This window comes from Mobula birostris, chromosome 11 (genome assembly GCF_030028105.1).
Source record: "Mobula birostris isolate sMobBir1 chromosome 11, sMobBir1.hap1, whole genome shotgun sequence".
In the NCBI taxonomy this organism is placed as follows: Eukaryota; Metazoa; Chordata; class Chondrichthyes; order Myliobatiformes; family Myliobatidae; genus Mobula; species Mobula birostris.
The window spans coordinates 24,615,684-24,638,647 of record NC_092380.1 but is presented as its reverse complement, the minus strand read 5'-3'; the positions used below and the strand labels follow the sequence as shown (position 1 = coordinate 24,638,647).

Genomic DNA, 22,964 nt, shown 5'->3' with positions numbered 1-22,964 from the left:
TTGCTGCTTGTTGTGTCCTGCTGAGCATTGTAGGCATGCTATTTTCGGTGCCAGAGTGTGTGGCGACCCTGTGGGTGCTCCTAATGCTGGTTATTAATATAACTTACATATTTCACTGTATATTGGATATATATATATATATGTGTGTGAGAGAGAGAGAGAGAGAGAAAGAGAAATAAATAAATCGATCCGAATCTGTCACTGCTCATCCCGTGGAGTTTGACAAGCTGCCACATGTGAGGCTGCTGAATACGGTGGGAGCCCATGCTGCCACAGGAAAGGTATTAGAATGGATTAGCACTCTTTGGCAGGAGACAAAGAGTGGGAATAAAGGGAGCCTATCCTGGTTGTCTCCCGGGGACGAGTAGTGTTGTACAGGGGTCTGTGTTGGGACCACTCCTTTGTGTGTTGTATGTTACTGATTTGGATGACGGAATTGATGGCCTTCTGGCCAAGTTTGTGGATGATAAGTGGAGGGGCAAGAAGTGTTGAGGGAGCAGAGACTGCAGAAGGACTTGGACAGATTAGGAAAATGGGCAAGAAGTGACAGATGGAATACAGTGCAGGGAAGTGTATGGTCATACGTTTTGACAGAAGGAATAAGGGTGTAGACCATTTTCTAAATGGGGAGCAAATTCAGAAATCAGAGGTGCAAAGGGACTTAGGAGTTCTCGTGCAGAGTTCCCAAAAGAATAACCGGCAGTGGTAAGGAAGGCAAATGCAATGTTAGCATTCATTTAGAGAGGACTAATGTGTAAAAGCAAGGATGTAATGCTGAGGCTTTTTAAGGCATTGGTCAAACCACACTTGGGGTATTTTGAGCAGTTTAGGGCCTCTAAGAAAGGATGTGCTGGCATTGGAGAGGGTCCCGAAGAGGTTCACAAGAATGATATCGGGAGAGAAAGGGTTAACATATGAAATGGGTTTGATAGCTTTCAGAACAAGGTGGGGAGAAGAGAGTATCTCTTGATGGGTAGGGTCCTTGATTATGTTGGCATCGAGAAGTGTAGAGTGAGTCCATGGAGGGGATGCTGGTTTCTGTGATGTGCTGAGCTGTGTCCACAACCCTCTTCAGTTGCCTGTGGTCATGGGCAGTGCAGTTGCCATCTCAAGCCCTGATGTGTCCTTGAAACACTCAGCAGGCCAGGCAGCATCAGTGGAGATGGGAGGTGTAAAGATTTCTGGAAAAGTAGTTCTCAATGGGTCCAACACATCTGGTGGTCTTGGATGGGCTGAGAGAGAAAATGTCATAAAGGAAGGTTGGAGATTAATGAGTTACTTTTTTTCCCCTCCCTCTCGTTAAACCAGTTTAGTGGCCACTGCAATTTATAGCTTTCTTTTGTGGTGGGACTAAGTTCCAAAATAGCCAGTGGCAGTTCGCTTATGTGTGCTCTTACTCTGGGGTTGGATGGCTCTGGGTTCAAATCTCCTGAGAACACTCGAGGGTTATCCATGTTCCTGCTGATGTTCCAGCGACGGACTGTATTGATGCATTATCTGAGGTGACCTCTTTTGAAAGAGAGATTAAATTGAGGTCTTCCTTTTTCTCTCCACCCTCACCTTCACATTTTCCCTCCCCTCCCCCTCACTTTCTCCCCTCTCACCCTTGTCCTCCTCTCCTTTGCCCTCACCCCCACTCTCACCATTCTCTTTCCCATTGTCTCCATCCCACTCCCTCTCTCAATTTGCATATACCTTTTTTCTCCCTCACTCCTTCCCTGCTCCTCTCTCCTGCCATCTCTTTGTACTCCCTCTTTCTGTCTGTATCTCTTTGTGTGCATCTCTATACCTATCTCTCTTTCTCTCCAACCGTACTTACACTCTCCCTATCCCTTTCTCCCTCTCTCTTTCTCTCTATCTCTATCTTCCTAACTATCTATCTATCTAACAAGGTAAGGTTACAAAAAAACAAAGTAGTAATTGTAGGTGATTTTAACTTTCCACATATTGGCTGGGGCTCCCTACTCTATAAGGACTAAATGGGATGGAGTTGTCAAATGCATTCAGGAAAGTTTCAATTCAATATATAGAGATCCTAACTAGAGAGAGCGTGATTCTGGATCTCCTATTAGTGAATGAGACAGGGGAGGTGACAGAAGTGTGTGAAAGGGAACACTTTAGATCTAGTGATCATAATTCCATTAGTGTCAATATAACCTTGGAGAAAACAGGTTCATGGGCTGAGAATCTAAAGGACAATTGTGATAGCATCAGAAAGGATCTGGCAAATGTCAAATGGGTTAGGTTTCTTTCTGGCTTAGTAAGTGGGACGTCTTCAAAAGTTAAGTATTGTGAGTACAGAGTTTGTATGTTCCTGTCAGAATGAAAAGCAAGATTAACAGGTTTAAGGAACCTTGGTTTTTGGGGGATGTTGAGGCCCTGGAAGAAGAAGGAGGCAGATATTACCTATACGCAACAAGGAACAATTGAGGTATTTGAGGAGTGTAAGAAATGCAAGAGAGCACTTAAAAGGTAAATCAGGAGGGCTAAAGGAAGGCAAGGTATCCCCTCAGAAGGCTAGGGCAGAAATTGCAGCATTCCTAGTAGAGGTTTTTAAAACATCCTGAAACATGGATAAGGTACCAGAGGACTGGAGGATGGCAAATCTTGTTTCTGTTGTTCAAGAAAGGTTCTAAGGGTAAGCTGGAAAATTATAGGCCGGTGAGCCTAACATCAGTAGTGGATACATTTCTTAAAGATATTCTAAGGGACAGGATGTATAAATACTTGGATAGACAGGGCATGGTTAGGGATAGTCAACATGGCTTTGTGTGCGGTAGGTCATGTCTAAACAATCTTATAGAGTTTTTAGAGGATGTTACCAGGAAAATTGATGAAGTCAGTAGATGTTGTCTACATGGACCTTAGCAAGGCCTTTGACAAGGTCCTGCATGGGAGACTGGTCAAGAAAGTTCAGTCGCTTGACATTCAAGATGAGATAGTAATTTGGATTCAACAACAGTTTCATGGGAGAGGCCAGAGAGCGGTAGTAGATGATTGCCTCTCTGACTGGAGGCCAGTGACTAGTGGTGTGCTGCAGGGACTGGTGCTTGATCCATTCTTGTTTGTCATATCTGGACGATAATGTGGACTCAATGGGCCAAGTGGCCTGATTCTGCTCCTATGTCTTATAGTTTTACGGTCAATGGCTCTGTAAAAGTGGAAGAACTTATTCTTAGAGATGAAAATTGCAGACAAAACTTGCCTGAGTGCTGTGATTATCCGCACTTAAATTAGTAAGTTGTCACTGTGTAACGAGATACAGTGAAAATCTTGTCTTGCATACCATCCATGCAGAACAATTCATTACAACAGTGCTTTAGGTAGTACAAGGCAAAACAATAACAGAGTACAATATAAAGTGTTACAGTTACAGGGGACGAGCAGTGCAGGCAGACACAAAGGTGCAAGATAAATTGTGAGGTTAAAAGTTCATATTATTGCACAAAAGGCCTGTTTAGTAATCTTTTAACAGTGGGATAGCGGCTGTTCTTGAGTCTGGTGGTATGCGCCTTCACGGTTTTGTATCTTCTACCCGATGGGAGGGGGAGAAAACGGAATGACCGGGATGGATGGGGTCACTTATCTTCTAAACGGACTGAAATGGCTTTTTCTTTCCTCACATAGCGTCTCCGTGGAACAGGAAGAGTGGTGAGTGACAGACAGGTCACATGGACATCATTTTTCTTTTTAGCAAACCCTCAGTCCAGAGCATCTCCAATCTCCATTTACTCATCGTCCCTGATTCCTCCCTCATTAACATCAGGAAACGTCTCCGAGCTGACAACTGAAAAGGGGGCGGCTCAAACTGGAGATGATCCAAGATCCCAATTTTCCTGTTCCCTCTCTTCATGCCTTGCAACGAGGCCAGCCGTATTCAGGAAGTCTCGGAGCTGCTGATTGGGTGTGGAATTGGGAAGGGATTGTAAGGGGAAGAGTGAGAGGTTTGGGTGTGAGGAAGTCATCCAATGGCTTTTTTTGTTGTTCTAAACTTCCTGATGTTAATGGAGCCCCTTAGAATCATAGAGAGAAACAGGCCCTTTGGCCCATCGAGTCTGTGCTATCCATCAACCACACATTTACACTGATCCCATTTTATACTCTCCATATTCTCATTGACCCTCTCCCTCCCCCCCACCCCAAATTATACCCCTCACCCACACAATGGGGGACAATTTCCAGCGGTCAGTTAACCCACCGATCTGCATGTTCTTGGGAGGAAACCAGAGCACCTGGAGGAAATCTACATGGAGAAACACGCAAACGCCACACAGATAGCACGGGAGGTCAGGATCAATCCCATTCTCTGGCACTGCGAGGCAGCGGTTCAGCTAGCTGTGCTGCTCTTATTAAACCACACAGAAATCCATATCAGCACTACCCTGGAAACAGCTCCCCAGTCTTCTGTGCCCTCAGAGAGTTCTGGGGTGAGGTCTGAGGCGCTTCAGGACCCGCCTACTCTGGATTTCCAGAACAGATGGACTGAATCCTGGGGCAGGGAATGAACCCAGCTTTCTGCTCCCTATACTCGCAGATTCCCAGGAATATTCCCCTTGTATCCTGGGACTGTAAAGGGAGGCGGTGGGATTGGTATGTTGCGTCCTCGTGGTGTCTGTGTAGAGAATGGTTGTGTCTGTCGCTGGGGAGGCCGTAGGGTCCAGTACCAGTAGGGTGATGGTTAGCTTCTCACCTCGCCCAGTCTCCCCTCATCCCTGCTGAGGAACTCCGACACGCCTTCCAAAGACAAGGTTTCCTGCCTTCAAATCCGGGTGGTCGGTGTTTGGAAAATCACAAAATTAATCAAAGTTAAAGTGGAGTTTATTGACATCTGCACAAGTCCATGTGTGCACAGATGCAATGACAAGCTGACTTGCAGTCGAATCATAGGCACAGAGCATCAGATGCACAAAAAACATAATTTTTATCAGATTATACATTTTTTGTATAGTGCTTATTTTGTAAAATTTGGTATAAATTATGTAAGAAAGAAAACAAAAAAGTTCATTGTAGCGCAAAGTGTTCTCAGAGACTGAGGTCTTGATTAGAGTTGTACTGGTAATTTTCAAGAATCAAATGATTGAAGAGAAATAGCTGTTCTTGAACATGATGATGTGAGACTTCAGGCTTTTGTACCTCCTGCCCAATCCATACTGCCCTCGGAGAGAGCTGGGAAGAGGCACTGGAGTATCCTCAGAGTCGTCGTGTTCAAGATGGTCCTCACTGGCCTGCCGAAGGAATGCAGGTTGGCGAGGGACTCTTTTCCTCCCTGAAGACACCAGAGACAGCAGACATTGGGGTCTGGAGCATCACGCAATCTGCTGGAACTCAGCAGGTCGAGCAGCATCTGTGGGGGTGGTGTGGTGGGGAGGAATGGAAATTGTTGACATCTCAGTAGCTTCGCCTGCAGATTGTTTGTTGCGACAGATACATATTGGTGATCCGATAATGAAAGACAAAAATGGGTTAATTGGGGGAGCATTGCAATGGATTAGTTCCCTCACTCCCCTTCTACCTCTTGCTCTTTTCTCCCTTCCCCTCTCCCTCCACCTTCCCTACCACTCTCTAGCTCTCCCTTCTTCCTCCCCCTTTACGAATCTACTTCTCCCTCCACTTCACCTCTATGGTCTCCACCCCTCTCTCGGAGAGGAGACATTGCCTGGGTCAATCACGTGTGACCTCTAACCTGTTAACCTGTTTGTGTCTTTCAGATTACGAACCTTCACAGGCGACAGAGAAGAGGAAGGTTTACCAGATGGCACTAAGTAAATAGCTCAACTCCACCACACTGCCATCCAGCTCCCCACCCACTGTCCAACTCCCCCACCCTGCCGTCCAATTTCCCCAACCCCTGGCCAAATCTCCCCCATCTCTGTCCGCAAACCTGACCCCACTAACTCCCCAACCCGCCATCCGACTCCCTCACCCCACTGTCCAACTCCCTCACCCCACTGTCCAACTCCCTCACCCCACTGTCCAATTCCCCCACCCCATCGTCCAATTTCCCCACCCCACTGTCCAATTCCCCCACCCCATCGTCCAATTCCCCCACCTCATCGTCCAATTTCCCCAACCCCTGTCCAAATCTCCCCATCCCCATCCGCAAACCTGACCCCATTAACTCTCCCACCCCCTGTCCAACTCCCCCACTCCTTATCCGACTCCCCTGCCCCCATCCCATGCTCACAGCCTCCAGACCAACTACCCTCATCACCCCCATTCAAATCCCCCACCCTCCTGTCCAAATCTTCCACCCTCACTAACTCCCCTACCCCAACGTCCAACTCTCCCACTTCAACCTCCAACTTCCTCATAACCCTCTGTCCGACTCCCCCCACCACCCCTGTCTGGCTCACCATCACCCCCATCCCCCAGTCCAACTTCCCCTCGCCCTGTCCAGTTTCCAAACACACCAGACCAAACGAGTCCATGTGAAATGCTGGGCTGGGCCATTGCTCACGATATTTCACCTGTTGTGCATTTGAAGACCTGGGGCAGCTCCTAAAACCAGCCACCGGTAGAGATAATTGGAAGTGAGGCAGCGAGTGACCAGAAGGTGGTGGTGGGGGGCGGGGGGAGCGCGGAGCAGACAGAAGAATGGGAAGTGGATGGTGAGGAAGGTTAGAGGGAATATTTGAGAGGGATAAAGAAAAGGAGGGTGGAGGAGGAACATACTGAAGGTCAATGAGGGATGAAAAGGAAGGTGCAGAGGGAGAGGAGGGTAGGGAGGAATGGAGTGAAGGTTAGTGGGGAGGAGTGCAGGGAAAGGATGGAGGGTAGGTGAGTGGAGAGTAGAGAGAGAGTTCAGGGATGATGATGGGACATCGCACCTCTGTCTCTCCCCACCATCTGGATGAACTTCACATTTTACAATGATCACCTTTGTTTGGGTTAATCACTGTGGGGAGCCTTAACTCCCATCACCACTCCTGGGGCTGTGGTTGGAGAATAAAGGGGGGGGTGAGTGTGGGTGGGACCGTAAGACACAGGAGCAGAATTAGGCCCCCTGGCCCGCGGGGTCTGCTCCGCCATTCCATCATGGCTGATGTATTATCCCTCTCAACCCCATTCTCCTGCCTTCTCCATAACCTCTGATACCCTTACTAATCAAGAACTTATCAATCTCCACTTTAAACGTACCCAATGACTTGGCCTCTGTAACTGTCTGTGGCAAGGAATTCCACAGAGTCACCACCCTCTGGCTAAAGAAATTCAACTTCGTCTCTGTTCTCAAGGGGTGTACATATGTTCTGAGGCTGTGTCCTCTGATCTTAAGATTGCCCCACTACAGGAAATGTCATAGACATAGACATAGAATAGTACAGCACAGTACAGGCCCTTTGGCCCACATTGTTGTGCTGACCCTCAAACTCTTCCTCCCATATAACCCCCCACCTTAAATTCCTCCATATACCTGTCTAGTAGTCTCTTAAACTTCACTGGTGTATCTGCCTCCACCACTGACTCAGCCAGTGCATTCTACACACCCAACCACTCTCTGAGTAAAAAACCTTCCTCTAATATCCCCCTTGAACTTCCCACCCCTTACCTTAAAGCCATGTCCTCTTGTATTGAGCAGTGGTGCCCTGGGGAAGAGGCACTGGCTATCCACTCTATCTATTCCTCTTAATATCTTGTATACCTCTATCATGTCTCCTCTCATCCTCCTTCTCTCCAAAGAGTATAGCCCTAGCTCCCTTAATCTCTGATCATAATGCATACTCTGTAAACCAGGCAGCATCTTGGTAAATCTCCTCTGTATTCTTTCCAATGCTTCCACATCCTTCCTATAGTGAGGTGACCAGAACTGGACACAGTAGTCCAAGTGTGGCCTAACCAGAGTTTTATAGAGCTGTATCATTACATCGTGACTCTTAAACTCTGTCCCTCGATTTACAAAAGCTAACACCCCATAAGCTTTCTTAACTACCCTATCTACCTGTGAGGCAACTTTCAGGGATCTGTGGACATATACCCCCAGATCCCTCTGCTCCTTCACACTACCAAGTATCCTACCATTTACTTTGTTCTCTGCCTTGGAGTTTGTCCTTCCAAAGTGTACCACCTCACACTTCTCCGGGTTGAACTCCATCTGCCACTTCTCAGCCCACTTCTGCATCCTATCAATGTCTCTCTGCAATCTTCAACAATCCTCTACATCCATTTTACATCCATTCTTTCTAGGCCTTCCAATATTCGATTGGTTTCAATCCTCCCTCATTCTTCTGAACCCCAGTGAATTCAGCCCCTTAGCTGTCAAACACTCCTCATTTAACCTTTTCATTCCTGGAATCATTCTTGTGAACTTCCTCTGAATCCTGTCCAATGCCAGCACATCTTTTATTAGATAAGGGGCCCAAAACTGCTCTCAGTACTCTTAAGTGCTGTCTGACCAATGCTTTATAAAGCCTCAGCATTATGTCCTTGCTCTTAAATTCTAGTCTCTGGAAATGAATGCTAACATTGCATTTATCTTCCTTACCACTGACTCAATTGCAAGTTAACCTTGTCCAAAGACTCCCAAATCCCTTTGCACCTCTGATTTTTTAATTTTCTCACTGTTTAGAAAATTGTCTACACCTTTATTTCTTCTACTGAAGTGCATGAGCATACACTTCTCTACACTATATTCCATATGCCATTTCTTTGCCATTCTCCCAACCTGTCCAAGTCCTTCTTCAGGCTCCTTGCTTCCTCAACATTACCTACCCTTCCACCTGTCTTCATATCGTCTGCAAACTCAGCCATAAAGCCATCAATTCTGTCATCCAAATCATTAACATATAACATGAAAAGAAGCGTTCCAGCACCAACCCCTGTAAACACCAGTAGACACTGGCTTCCAACCAAAATAGACCCCTTTTATTCTGGCTCTTTGCCTCTGGCCAGAGAGTCAATCTTATATCCATGCAAGTGTCTTTCCTGTAAATATAATGAGCTCATCTTGTTAAGCAGCCTCACATGTGGCACTTTGTCAAAAGTCTTCTGAAAATCTAGGTAAACAAAGGACTCCTTTATCCTCCTTTATCTATCCTGCCTGTTATTTCCTTAAATAATTCCAACAGATTTGTCAGACAAGATTTTCCATTAAAGAAACCATGCTGACTTCGGCTTATTTTATCATGCACCAAGTACTCCCATAACCTCATCCTGAATCTTCCCAACCACTGAGGTCAGGCTACCTGGCCTATAATTTCCTTTCTTATGTCTCACTCCTTTCTTAAAGAGTAGAGTGACATTTACAATTTTCTAGTCCTCTAGACCAGTGGTCCCCAACCTTCGGGCCGCGGACCGATACCGGGCCGCGAAGCATGCAGGGGTGCAGCGGTAGCCGGAGCGCACCCAGCACATCTTTAAGAAAAAGCCGAAATAAGCAAGCTAATTAATTAGGCGCTGCCCGGTACGTAAATGTTGGCCCAGATCAGAGGCGATTGTCGATTTCACTTGCTCTACGCAATGTTCACTCCTCTTTCCAGGGCGCTGGAGCCTTTAGCTGTTCCATTGTTTGGTCAATTTAAACACCAGCCCAGACAGGCTGAAAAGACAGGGCTGTCAGGTTCAAGGTGACATGTTGAATCTACACAAACTTCTAATAAAGCATCGGCGCTGCCGTGCTTTCTTTATAATGACAGTTACGTGCTGGTCCCGGGACAGATCCTCTGACACTTTTCAGAGAGAGAAACGTCGATCCTTAATGCTGAAGAATTTAAAGTTACTGACCCTCTTCACCTCAGTTCCTCTAATGAAGACTGGCTTCTGGGTGGCACCTAATTAATTAGCTTGTTTATTTCAGCTTTTTTCTTAAAGATGTGCTGGGTGTTCTCCGGCTACCGCTGCACCCCTGCATGCTTCGCGACCCGGTATTGGTCTGCGGCACGGAGATTGGGGACCACTGCTCTAGACTCATGCCAGAATCTAGTGATTCTTGGAAGATCATTACTAATGCCTCTACAATCACTTTAGCTATCTTTTTTAGAACCCTGGGGTGTAGTCCATCTGGTCCAGGTGACTTACCTACCTTCAGACCTTTCAGCTTCCCAAGCACCTTCTCCATAGTAACTACACTCACTTCTACCGACACTCTTGAATTTCTGGCATACTGTTAGTGTATTTCATAGTGAAGACTTATGCAAAATACTTATTAAGTTCATCTACCATTTCTTTGTCCCCCATTACAACCTCTCCAGCATCATTTTCCAGCAGTCGATATGCATGTTAGCCTCTCTTTTTACACTTTGTATATCTGAAAAGTCTTTTGGTATCCTCATTTATATTATTGCTAGCTCATCTTCATATTTCATCTTTTCTCTCTTTATTTTTTTTAGCTTCCTATTGTTAGTTAGTTCTTAAAAGCCTGACAATCCTCTAACTTCCCACTAATATTTACTCTATTATATGACCTCCCTTTTGTTTTATGCTGTCTTTGACTTCCCTTGTCAGTCATGTTTGCTCATCTTCACTTCAGAATACTTCTTCATCTTTGGGATATACCTATCCTTTGCTTTCTGAGTTGCCCCCATAAACTCCAGCCATTACTATTCTCCCTTTATCTCTGTTAGAGTCCCCTTCCAATCAACTTTGTCCAGCTCGTCTCTCATACCTCTGTAATTCCCTTTACTGCATTGTAATACTGATGCATCTGACTTTGTCTTCTCCCTTTGAAACTGCAGAGTGAACTCTATCATATTATGATTGCTGCTTCCTTAAGGGTTCCTTAACCTTAAGCTCCCTAATCAAATCTGGTCATTATACAATACCCAATCCAGATTGCCTTTCCCCTAGTGGTCACAACCACAAGCTGCTCTAAAAAGCCATCTCACGGGCATTGTACAAATTTCCTCTTTTTTGGGATCCAACACCAACCTGATTTTCATAATCTACCTGCATATTGAAATCTCCCATTTCCATTGTAACATTGCCCTGTTTACATGCTTTTTCTATCTCCCGTTGTAATCTATATCCCACGTCCTGGCTACTCTTCGAAGGCTTGCATATAACTCCCTTCAGGATATTTTTACCCTTGCAGTTTCTTAACTCTACCCAAGGATTCTGCATCTTCCTATCCTATCATCTCTTTCTAAGGATTTGATTTCATTGTTTTTACCAACAGAGATGTGTATCCTTCAATGTTAAGCTCCCAACTATAATCTTTTTTCAGCCACGATTCAGTGATGCCCATTACATCATACCTGCCAATCTCTAACTGTACTACAAGATTGTCTTATTCCGCATACTGCATGCATTCAGTCACCTTCAGTCCTGTATTCATCACCCTTTTCAATCCCACTTCAACTTATCCCACAGACTGCAATTTTGCCCCATCATCTGCCTGTCGTTTCTCACGGTCCCACTGCATTGGGAATGGTCTATCCCATTGTGAGGGTCTGAAGGATCAGTGTCACCCCATTGCCCGACTCTCACTCCACCCCCCTCCACCATCATCGCACCCTCCATCACCTCACCAAGCCTCTCCTTTGCCCACAGACCGACTGGACGAGATCCTGGCTGCTGCCCAGCAGTCCATCGCCAACGAGACGGCCGGAGGTCAGGCTGGCATTCCCAAACCCCGTCCTGTCCCCAGAACCTACTACAGTCCTGAGGTGGGTGCAGCTCTGTGGGAGGGGGTGGGGATGGGGGTGTTCACTCTCGGGCTGGGAAGGTTGGCATGGGAGCTGGATGTAGCTTGGTCTCTGGAGCGGTGGTTTTCTTTCTTTCTTTTTCTTCTCTCTCTCACTCTCTCTTTCTCACACACTATCTATCTCCTCCCCTCCTGCTCTGTCTCCCACTCCCTATGCTCTTAACACTTTCTCCTATAAACTCCCTCTCTCTCTCTTCTCCCTCCCTTCACCACACTGGCCATTCTGTCATTCTGTTTGTTCTTTCTCCTCGCTCACCATGTAACTTTCCCAAACACCCTCCACAACCATCTCTACAGATTTCTCCTCCGGCCACTCCACCATCCCCTTCACCTGCTCCCCATTCCATCTCTGCTCCACTTCCCCCATTCCCTCTCTGTCCCACTTCCCCCATTCCCTCTCTGCCCCACTTCCCCCATTCCCTCTCTACCCTACATCCCTATTCTCTCTGCCCCACTTCCCCATTCCCTCTCTGTCCCACTTCCCCAGTCCCTCTCTGCCTCACTTGCCCCATTCCCTTGCTGTCCTCTTCTCCCTTCCATTGTCTCTCCCCATTCTTTCTTCATCCCTCTCCCCCTCCTATTCCCCCACCATCCCTCTCCCCCTCCTATTCCCTCACTGTCTCTCTCCCTCTCCCATTGCTTCTCCCCCATTCTCTCACCGTCACTTTCCCCCTCCCATTTCTTCTCCATCTCTCTACCACTCCCATTCCGTCACCGTTCCTCTCTTCCCATTGCCTCTCCATCCCTTTCCCCCTCCCATTCCCTCTCCGTCCCTCATTCCTTCCCAATCCCTCCATCCCACATCCCCACCCAGTTCATCATTGTCCCTCTCCCCAGCTCCATCTTCATCCCTTCCCTCTTCACTCTGTCCTCCTTCACTCCTCTTTCCGCTCATTGACTCCCGTCCTCCCCTTTCCACCCACTCTTAAATTTCCCCTTCCTCTCCCCCATTTGTTCCCCTGCCACTGCCCCACCTTCTATCTGTTCACCTTCTCCCTCCCTCCATTCCAGCTCTCCATCCCCTCCAGCAGGGGCTTGAACACTTACAGAAGGGAGGGACACTGGTGGTTAACTGGGTTGTTCAATGGATAAGAGACAGCGTGCAAATATGTGGGTGTATGAGTGGGCACGAGTGAAAAGATTATGTGAATGGGTGAGTGAGTGAGTGTGTAATTGTGGTGAGTGTGTGTGTGGATTGTGTGTGCGGGTGTGTGTGGGTGTGTGTGAATTGTGTGTGAGTGTGTATGGATTGTGTGTGCGGGTGTGTGGATTGTGTGTGTGGATGTGTGCGGATTGTGGTGTCTGAATACGTGTGTGTGAATGTGTGCATGTGGATTGTGGTATGTGGGTGTGTGGATTGTGGTATATGAGTTTGCGTGGGTTGTGGTGTGTGATTACGTGTGTGAATTGTGGTGTTGGTGTGTGTGTGTATGGATTGTGTGTGTGAATGTGTGCATGAGTGTGGATTGTGTGTGTGGATTGTGCGTGTGAGTGTATCGTGGTGTATGCATGTGGATTGTGTGTATGTGTGTGTCAGCTCCTTATTAAACAGATGTGGGTCAGAACTGCCTCTCACATTCGCAGGAATTTAATGCATTCCCTCATTGACTAGCTTTACACGGTCATTGTTTAAACAGATGGGAAATGTACAAATCCCTCTCTCAATCTACAGTACATTAATGTGTAATTAGCATTAATTAGTAACTGAACAGAAAACTTTGTACAGAATTTTTTAAATATAGAGTTACAAATTACCAGAAGTTTAATGTTGAAGAGAACAATCTTGGGCTGCTGTGCTTTGATTATCCTCATGAGGACAATAGAGAGCAGTTGTTGCAAGTAGCTCTTTGTCACCATCTGTTGGCTGGTACTCCCGTGGCCACGGCCACATTTTCCACTGCTGATTTAATCTACAGTATTGTACTAACTCAGAATCAGAATCAGGTTTAATATCACCGGCATATATTGTAAAATTTGTTCTCTTTGCAGCAGTAGTCCATTGCAATGCATAATAATAGAAAGATGTGAATTACAGTAAGTATATATATTTATGTACGTATAAAATGGTTCAATTAGGTAAGTCGTGAAAAAATAAAAATAAAAAGTAGTCAGATGATGTTCATGGGTTCAATGCCCTTTCAGAAATCAGTTGGCAGGGGAGAAGAAGCTGTTCCTGAATCGCTGAGCGTATGCCTTCAGGCTCCTGTATCTCCCTCCTGATGGTAGCAATGAGAACAAGGCATGGCCTGGGTGATGGGGGTCCTTAGTGATGGATGCTGGCTTTTTGAGGCACTGCTCCTTGAAGGTGGCCTGGATACTAGTACCCATGATAGAGCTGACTGAGTTTACAATTCTCTGCAGCTTATTTTGATTCTGTACAGTAGCTGTCCCCGCCCCCCCCCCCCCCCTCCACCGCACGGATACCAGACGGTGATGCAGCCGGTTAGAACTTGAAATTACTTACTCCTTCCACTTCTGATCCCTCTCTGATTGGTTTGTGTTCCCTCATCTTACCCTTTCTGAAGCCCACAAACAGCTCTTCGGTCTCACTGACAATGAATGTAAGGCTTGTTGCTGTGACACCACTCAACTAACTGATATATCTCGCTCCCATACACCCTCTCGCCACCATTTGAAGTTCTGCCAACAATAGTTGTGTCATCAGCAAATTTATAGGTGGTATTTGAGCTGTGCCTAGCCACACAGTCATTGTGTAAAGAGAGTTGAGCAGTGGGCTAAGCACACACCCCTGAGGTGCGCCAGTGTTGGTTGTCAGCGAGGTGAAGATGTTATTTTCGATCCACACAAATTGTGGTCTTCCAGTTTGGAAGTGGTGTATCCAGTTGCAGAAGAAAGTACAGAAGCCCAGGTTTTGGAGCTTATTGATCAAAACTGCAGGAATGATTGTGGTAAAAGCTGAGCTGTAGTCAATAAACAGCATACTGACGTAGGTATTTGTATAAAGCAGATCCAAGGCCACATTGAGCCGATGAGATTGTGTCCTCTGTAGACTTATTGTAGTGATAAGCAAATTTTAGTGGGTCCAAGTCCTTGCTGAGACAGGAGTTAATTCCATCCTGTCAAAGCACTTCATCACCGTAGATCTGAGTGCTATTGGACGGTAGTCATTAGTCATCAAGATAGTTCACCCTGCTCTTCTGGGAACTGGTATAGTTGTTGTCCTTTTGAAGCTAGTGGCTTTGGGCACTCAGCTGTTCCTAAAACATTGAGTCTGTGTCTTCAGGCTCCTGTACCTACTTCCTGATGGTAGCAATGAGAAGAGGGCACTTCCTCAGTAACAAAGGTCCTTAATGATGGATGCCACTTTTTTGAGGCATTGCCTTTTTAAGGTGTCCTAGCAGGAGAGGCTAGTGCCCATGATGGAGCTGGTTAAGTTGGCATTGCCCGTTACATATCAGAAGATGATGCAACCAGTCAGAATGCTCTCCATGGTACATCTGTAGAAATTTGCTCGAATCTTTGGTACCCAATCTCCTCAGACTCCAAATGAAATATAGCTGCTGTCATGCCTTCTTTGTGATTGCATCAATATGTTGGGCCCAGGATAGACTCGGTGAAGCTGACGTCCGAGAACTTGAAGCTGCTCACTCATTCCACTGCTGACCCCTCGAGGAGGACTGGTGTGTGCTCCCTCCACTTCCCCTTCCTGAAGTCCATGATCAGTTCCTTGGTCTTTCTGGTGTTGAGTGCCAGGTTGTCTTATTTCTTTATCAAATACTCATTGTTTACAGAAGCAAAAAACAAAGACATCTCACATGGTAGTCTAGTCTGGAGAGTTAGACTGCCTGGGACCCAAGGATTCAAACTGGTTAAATCCAAACTAGGCTTACAATCAGCTCATAACCACAAGAGATTCTGCAGATGCTGGATATCTTGAGCAACACACACAAAATGCTGGAGGAACTCAGCATGTCAGGCAGCTTCTATGGAGGGGAATAAACAGTAGGGGTTTCAGACGATCTCCTGACTTTTTCCATTCCCCATTCTGGTTTTCCTGTTAGCTCTTCTCTTCTCCTCAACTGTACATCGCCACCCCCAGGTGCTCTTCCTCCTTCTCTTTCTTCCATGTTCCACCATCCTCTTCTATCAAAATCCTTTCTCAGTCCTTTATCTCTTCTGCTTATCTCCTCCCAGCTTCATACTTCATCCCCACTCCCCCACCCATCGATCTCCCCCCTCACCTGGTCTCACCTATCACCTGCCAACTTGTACTCCTTCCCTTCCCCCCCACCTTCTGATACAGGCATCTTCCCTTTTCCTTTCCAGTCCTGATGAAGGATCTTGGCCCGAAATGTCGACAGGGAGTAGGGTGGAAGGTTGTTATTCTGGCTGGAGATCCGTGATCAGTGTTTCACAAGGATCGGAGCTGGAACCTCAGTTTGGGATATAAGTGTGGATGGGTGGGTAAGCAATTTTGCAGATGACACCAAGATCGGTGGAGTTGCCGAGAGTGTAAAGGACAATGAAGGAATACAATTTCAGATCTGGGCTGAGAAGTGGCAGATAGAATTTAATGAAGGTAAGTATGTGTGTGTTCGTCCCTCGTCGTTGATGAGGACCTCGATGCCATTATGACGGTGTCGAGACCAACGTGTGATTTGAATTTAAGTAAGGGAGAGCTGCACAGCGTCAGCCTCACTCTCTCTTCCTAATTCCCATCTGGATCCAGTGGCAAGACAGAGTCAAGACGGCTGGAGATGGGACTAGGCCCAGTGGATGACCAGGACGCCTTCTGTGTCTTGTCCTGCTCCATACGTTCCACAATGCTTGCAGAGACCGCCTTCTTGACTGTTGGACCTTCCATTGGTCTCGTCCGCTCAATCCGCCGGAGTCTGTCTTCACATGCTGGGACAGACAACTCCCTATCTCACCGAGGGTTTGAGACCCGTTGGCTACCCTCACCTGGTTTAGCCGGTTTGTTGAAGCCGTTGCCCGGGGTGTGGCCGCTGTCGCATGCAAACAGCTACAGGGAGCCACAGGTGAGAGCTGAGTGCCAGGTGGGGACCAAAGGTGGACAAACCGCCTTGAAAAGGGCGCAACATGTTCCCCCACCAGAGGTGCTACCCCTCCCTAACACCCCATACACCCCTAAGTATACAGTCAATATGTATTGCTGCCTGTTATGCCAGTGGCGTTTAGGGCAGCAATGAAGGTCCATCGTCTCTGGTGGTCTTCAGGGCTTCCTTCATCATGTTAGAAGCTTCCTCTCAGTTTTCACTACTGTCAGTCATGCAAATCCCAGGTGGAGACTCAGGAATACCGTCGCACTCAGATGTAGAAGGATTCTTCCTTGCTGTTTCTGTAACAATTTTGTTTTACCAGTCAGGGTTGTTAGCCCTGAGCTGAACTCCCAAACCTGGAGAACCGGTGGACCTCTCTTAGTCTGGCCTCTACTCTTTGACCTGTTTGGCATGGGTGACCCTACCAAGAGCCACAGCATGATAGTTTGACCTCCAGCCAACATCGCTCTCCAGGTCACTGAGGCACTCAAGCCTCCAAACCCTACCACAGGGTTCTGGTCCCCTTGGAGGATACAGTCAATGGCAGGACCATAAATAACAGTGAAGTGCCCAGAGATCCTGGTTCCAAGTCCATCGTTCGCTGAAAGAGGCTCTGCAAGTGGATAAGGTGATAAAGAAGACATGTGGCATACTTGTCTTCACTGGTCGAGCCATTGAGTGTAAGAGTAAGCAAGTCTTGCTGCAGAACATGGAGAATAGAGAGGATGCAGATGAGATTTACCAGGATGCTGCCCAGATTAGAGGGTTTGACTTGTAAGGAGAGGTTGCACAAACTTGGGTTGTTCTCCCATGAGTGTCAGAGGCTGAGGGGACAACTGTTAGAGCTTTATATTAAATTATGCAAGGCATAGGTAGGTCAGACAGTCAGAATCTTTCCCCAAGGGTAGATGTGTCAAGCACCAGAGGGCATGCATTGAAGGTTAGATGGGGGAAGTTTAAAGGCTAGGTGAGGGGCAAGTTGTTTGGACACAGGTAGTGGAAGGTGCCTGGAATGGTTCACTGGGGTGAGTTTGGTGGAGTTTAAGAAGCTTTTAGATAGAAGCGTGAATCTGAAGGGAATGGAGGGTTAGGGATGATACACAGGAGGAAGACATGTGGTATAAGTCGGCACCAAGAACACCAAGAGCAAGTATGTTGGGTCAAATGGCCCACCAGTGCTGTTCTGTTCCATTTTCTACGAAGAGGCCCTTCAGCCCATCATATCCGTGCTGATTATTGTACCAACATAAACTCATCGCGTCTGCCAGCACATGATCCATATCCCTCCATTCCCTGCCTGTCCATCTGTCTGTCTAAATGCTTCTTAAACAACACTATTGTCCCTGCTTCCTCTACCACCCCTAACAGAGGCCCCAAACACCCACCCACCCGTGTATAAACATCTCGGCTGATGAAATCTCCTTCAAACTTTCTCCCTCTCACCTCAAAGCTGTAACTATTTGATATTTCAACCCTCGGAAAGATATTCTGACTCTCTACCCCATCTGAGGCCCTCATAATTTGATAAAATGCTATCAGGTCTTCCCTCAGCTTCGAGTGCTCAAGAGAAAACAAACCAAGTTTCTCCGAAGGCCCTTTATTAGTTCATGCCCTCCAATCCAGTCAGCATCCTGCTGAACCTCTCCTGTACCCTCTCCAAAGCCTCCACGTCCTTCCTGTAATGCAGCGATACAGACCTGCACTAGTTGCTTGTAATTGGAGGTAGGAGACAGTCAGTTTGGCTATGGGTGTCCTCAACGTTTAAAATGAGTAAGCCCATTTTACAGGGCAGTTGCGGCAACTAACCATTCCCATCGCTTTCTACAGCCACTGTATGGGCAGACGGGAATGTCGATAATGGGGCCTCCAATCAGCTTCGACCGTCCATACCTAGCGGCACAACAAGGAATGATGCGGCAGAAGTCAATGGGTAAGCGTGGGGCAGGAGGGATGGATGGGCCGAGTGTCCTGGGGAATGTACCAGGTTATCGGAAATACAAGAACCTGACTCCACCCTTGTGTTCTGCAGCAGAAGAACCTTCCCCACCGTACTAGACTTAAATGCTGTACAGTGACAGGCCTTTCCTCACGAGCACTGTACTCCGGTGTTACACGGTGACAGACCCGTCCCCACCGGTACCGTACCCCGGTGTTAGACGGTGACAGACCCGTCCCTACCGGTACCGTACCCCGGTGTTAGACGGTGACAGACCCATCCCCACCGGTACTGTACCCCGGTGTTACACGGTGACAGACCCGTCCCCACCAGTACCGTACCCCGGTGTTATATAGTGACAGACCCATCCCCACCGGTACCATACCCCGGTGTTAGACAGTGACAGACCCGTCCCCACTGGTAGCGTACCATAGTTTATACAGTGACAGACCTGTCCCCACCAGTACTGTACCCTGGTGTTACACAGTGACAGACCTGTCCCCACCAGTACCTTACCCCAGTGTTGTACAGTGACAGACCCTTCCCCACCGGTACCGTACCCTAGTTTATACAGTGACAGACCTGTCCCCACCAGTACCATACCCTAGTTTATACAGTGACAGACCTGTCCCCACTGGTACGGTACCCGAGGGTTGCACAGTAACTGACCTTTCTTGCTCCTGAAGTATTATTCATGTGTTCCCTGTGTTATGGGAGCAAAACAACAGCATGGTGTCTCCCTCTTAGTTTCCCAGCATTCTCTGTTCATTCTTGGGAGGGGAGATGAGGGGATGAACTGTGACTCACGTCTTCTGTCAATATCCGGAATGTCTTTGCAAGTTGTATGTGTTAGGTGGTTGTTCGCTGTTGGTACTCAATGCCTCTCTCATCTCTCTCCCCACTCCACCAACCTGCCCTCCCCTCTGCCTGTCCTTCCCTTTTCCCTTCTGCCCTTCATCTCCTCTCCCTGCCGACCCTTCCCCTTTCCCTCATGCCCCTGCCCAATGCTGCCCTCTCCCCACTGCCCTATTCTGCCCAATCCTCCCCTCTCCTCAATTCATCTCTCCACCTCATCCTCCCACTCCCCTACTCTCTCTCATCCCTACTGTCCCCTCAATCCTGCACCCCACTCAAACCTCCTCACCCATCGTGACTTCCCCTCTTCCCACCCCACGTTCAACCATTCCACCCCCTCTCTGCTTTCTCCCACCTTCCCTCTCTCCCCACCCTCCTTGACACTCCATCCTCTCCCCCACCACCTCCTTTTCCGCCTGACCCTCCCCTCGCAGGAGCCTCTGAGGAGGAAAAGCAATTCCTGGTGCCTCCGGCCTTCAAGTTTGCCCGCAGCCTCTCGGTGCCAAGTGCGGACGATATCCCCCCACCACCCACCACTGCTCCTCCGGACCCGCCCTTCAACCTGGTGCAGCCCCGCACCGGCCCACCGCCGCCCCCTCCCACCCTGGCCCAGGCCCCAACCCCATCCTCCGCTTCCTCCCGCGCCGTCTTCAACGCTGCCGAGGCGGGTAGCCTGTATGCCGGCCTGCGCCAGGAGCTGGCCGAGGCCAAAGATCGGCACCGGCGGGAGAAGGCGGCCGCGGCCCTGCGGCAGGCGGGTGAGCAGCTCTCCGAGGACAGGCCGGCCCACCACCCGGGAACCGGGGTCCCCCTTGGCTCCTCCGCCGCCAGGAGCCGCCGCGGCCAGGCCGCGGAGGCCCGCTACTCCAACCCGGCGGGCCGCACGGCCAATGCCGCCATGTACGTGCCCGCCAAGCCGCTGCGGCGCAAGGGGCCGCTGGTGAAGCAGTCCAAGGTGGAGGACGAGCAGCCGCAGACGCAGGCACCGCCCCCACAGCCAGCGGAGAAGACCTGCTCCATCCCCATCCCCACCATCATTGTCAAGGCACCGTCCACCAGCAGCAGCGGCCGCAGTAGCCAGGGCAGCAGTGTGGAGGCTGAGGCAGGGCCCGAGGCGCCACAGGCCCGCCACGGCTTAGAGCTGAGCGCGGGACCCGGGCCTGGGCCTGCAGTCGTGCCTGGGACGTCTCGACGAGATCGCGAGCACCGCGAGCGCTACGCTGAGGCCCGCCACAATTCGGCTACCTTCCTATCGACGGACGAGGCGGAGACCCGCGGGCACCCGTCCCCGGCCCGGCGGCTCGCCCACTCCAAGTCCATCGACGAAGGCATGTTCAACCACGCCGATGCCTTCCTGAACCTGGTGGCGTCAGCCGGCCGGTCCTACCCCGTGCAGACCAAGGTGGGCAAGCCAGCACAAGGGGCGGGCAGCGCCTTCAGCTCACCGGCCCCCTCAGTTTTAGGGCAGCGGGGATCGGTGGTGGCCGGCACCTTCATCCATCCCTTGACTGGCAAGGTGCTGGATCCCGAGTCGCCGCTAGGCCTGGCTCTGGCTGCCCGCGAGCGCTTGCTCAAGGAGCAGGCCAGACCTGAAGCTGAGGAGCGCAAGGCCCTGGTCTCGGCCCGTTACACCGAGCCCAGCCAGGGAGAAGGAGCCAAGCCCCCGGTTTTGGCTGGAGGGGGGCCAGCAACCGCTCGAGGGTCAGAGGAGGAGACGGCGGTAGCAGCTCCCCCTGAGGCCCCAGCCCGAGTTCGGGCCCACCCGGCAGTTCCCCCCGGGAGCCCGACCCGGGTCCGAGCCCACCCTGCACCTCCGCCTGAGCCCCCGGCCCGAGTCCGGGCCCATGCAGAGGCTCCCCCTGAGAGCCCAGCCAGTGTTCGAGCATACCCAGCGACTCCCCCCGAAGCCCCGGCCCTGCCGCTGACCGCTCTCCCGCCGCCTGCCCCCTCGCTCGACGTTGATGAGGAGTTTGTCTTCAGCGACCCACTGCCGCCACCTCTCGAGTTCTCCAACAGCTTCGAGGGGCCCGAGGTGGTGGTGCCTCCGCCGCCGCCCCCCAGCTCGCCACCCCCTCCTCCTCCTCCTCCCCCTCCCCCTCCCCCTCCCCCACCGCCGCCTCCCCCAGCTCCGCCTGGCCCCGAAGCTCAGAGCCTGCCCACCGTTGACTCCACCGGCTCCAGCCTCACCTCCTACGACAGCGAGGTAGCCACCCTGACCCAAGCGCCCAAGGAGGGGCAGGGCGGCTGCCTGGAGGGGGCAGGGGCCAGAGCCCAGGGGGCAGCAGGCGGGGGCGGGTGCCAGGCCTCGGTCCAGACCCCGCCCGAGGCGGTGGGCGACTCGGGCATCGAGGAGGCGGACAGCCGGAGCGGCAGCGACCATCACCCCGAGACGGTGGGCGGCGCCTCTGCCCTGTCACCTGAGGGTGACGGCCTGCTCGACACCTATATGGCCGCCTACCTGGACGGCCACGTGCTGGGCCCCGAGCAGCAGCCGGCGGTCGCCTTCCCCTGCCGGCCCCGCACCCGTCCTGGCCCGCCGCCCCGAGGCCTTCCCTGCGCCCCCGGCCACACCCCCTACCCACCCCAGCCCCCGGCATCCGTCCCCCCACTGTGGGAGGAGCCCCTGCACAGCCAGGTGCCCAGCATGGCCTCGATGAAGGCCAGCATCATCAGCGAACTCAGCTCCAAGCTACAGCAGATGAGCGGGGGCCCTTGGGCCCGGCACGGAGAGAGCGTGGGACCACCGACTGCCGCCAAGCCGCCACCACCCCGCCACAGGTAACCACCGCCACTGAGGAGCTCCTCCTAGACTTGTTACTGTCTGTTGTTTTCCCTTCCTCTGCCTGGAGGGACATGCTTTCAAACTTCTGTATCTTCTGCCTCATGGAGAAGGGAGGACAACAAATGGCTAGGGTGGGTAGGGTCTTTGATTATGTAAGGATTAACAAATTGGTTTATTATTGTCACTGTACCGAGAGACAGTGAGAAGCTTGTCTTGCCTACCGTTCATTCGGATCAGGTCATTACATAATTAGAGTAATTGGCTCTATTTAAAGTGGAGGTTGATAGGTTCTTGATTAGTAAGGTTGCCAAAGGTTATGGGGAGAAGGCAGGAGAATGGGATTGAGAGAGATAATAAATCAGCCATGATGGAATGGCAGAGTAGCCTCGATTTTGCCAAATGGCCCATCTGCCTTATGGTCTTATCAGTACATTGAGGCACCTCAGGGAGAAACAGCCACAGGATGCAGAATAAAGTGTTACACTTACAAAAAAAGTGCAGTGCAGGTAGGTGCAAGGCCATCATGAGATAGACCATCGGGGCAAGAGTCTGATAACAGTGGGCCAGGGACTAGAGGTACATCCTGTCAGGCATTTGCATCTTGTGCCTGATGGGAAAGGGAAGAAGGGAGAATGCCTTGGGTGGGTTAGAAATGATAGAACTAGTTTATTATTGTCACATGTACCAAGATACAGTGAACAGTTTGTCTTACATACTGTTCACATAAATTAATTC

At 49.9% G+C, this 22,964-nt stretch overlaps 1 protein-coding gene across 1 annotated transcript in view; it reads left to right on the top strand.

Annotated features, from left to right (window-relative positions):
- Positions 1 to 22,964, top strand: part of LOC140204937 (SH3 and multiple ankyrin repeat domains protein 1-like) — a 209,392-nt gene that overhangs the window by 176,174 nt on the left and 10,254 nt on the right. The window contains exons 18-21 of the mRNA XM_072271919.1: positions 5,709 to 5,762; positions 11,482 to 11,597; positions 18,484 to 18,586; positions 19,882 to 22,225. Coding sequence (XP_072128020.1) covers positions 5,709 to 5,762; positions 11,482 to 11,597; positions 18,484 to 18,586; positions 19,882 to 22,225 — 2,617 coding nt within the window. The remainder of the gene's footprint in view (positions 1 to 5,708; positions 5,763 to 11,481; positions 11,598 to 18,483; positions 18,587 to 19,881; positions 22,226 to 22,964) is intronic.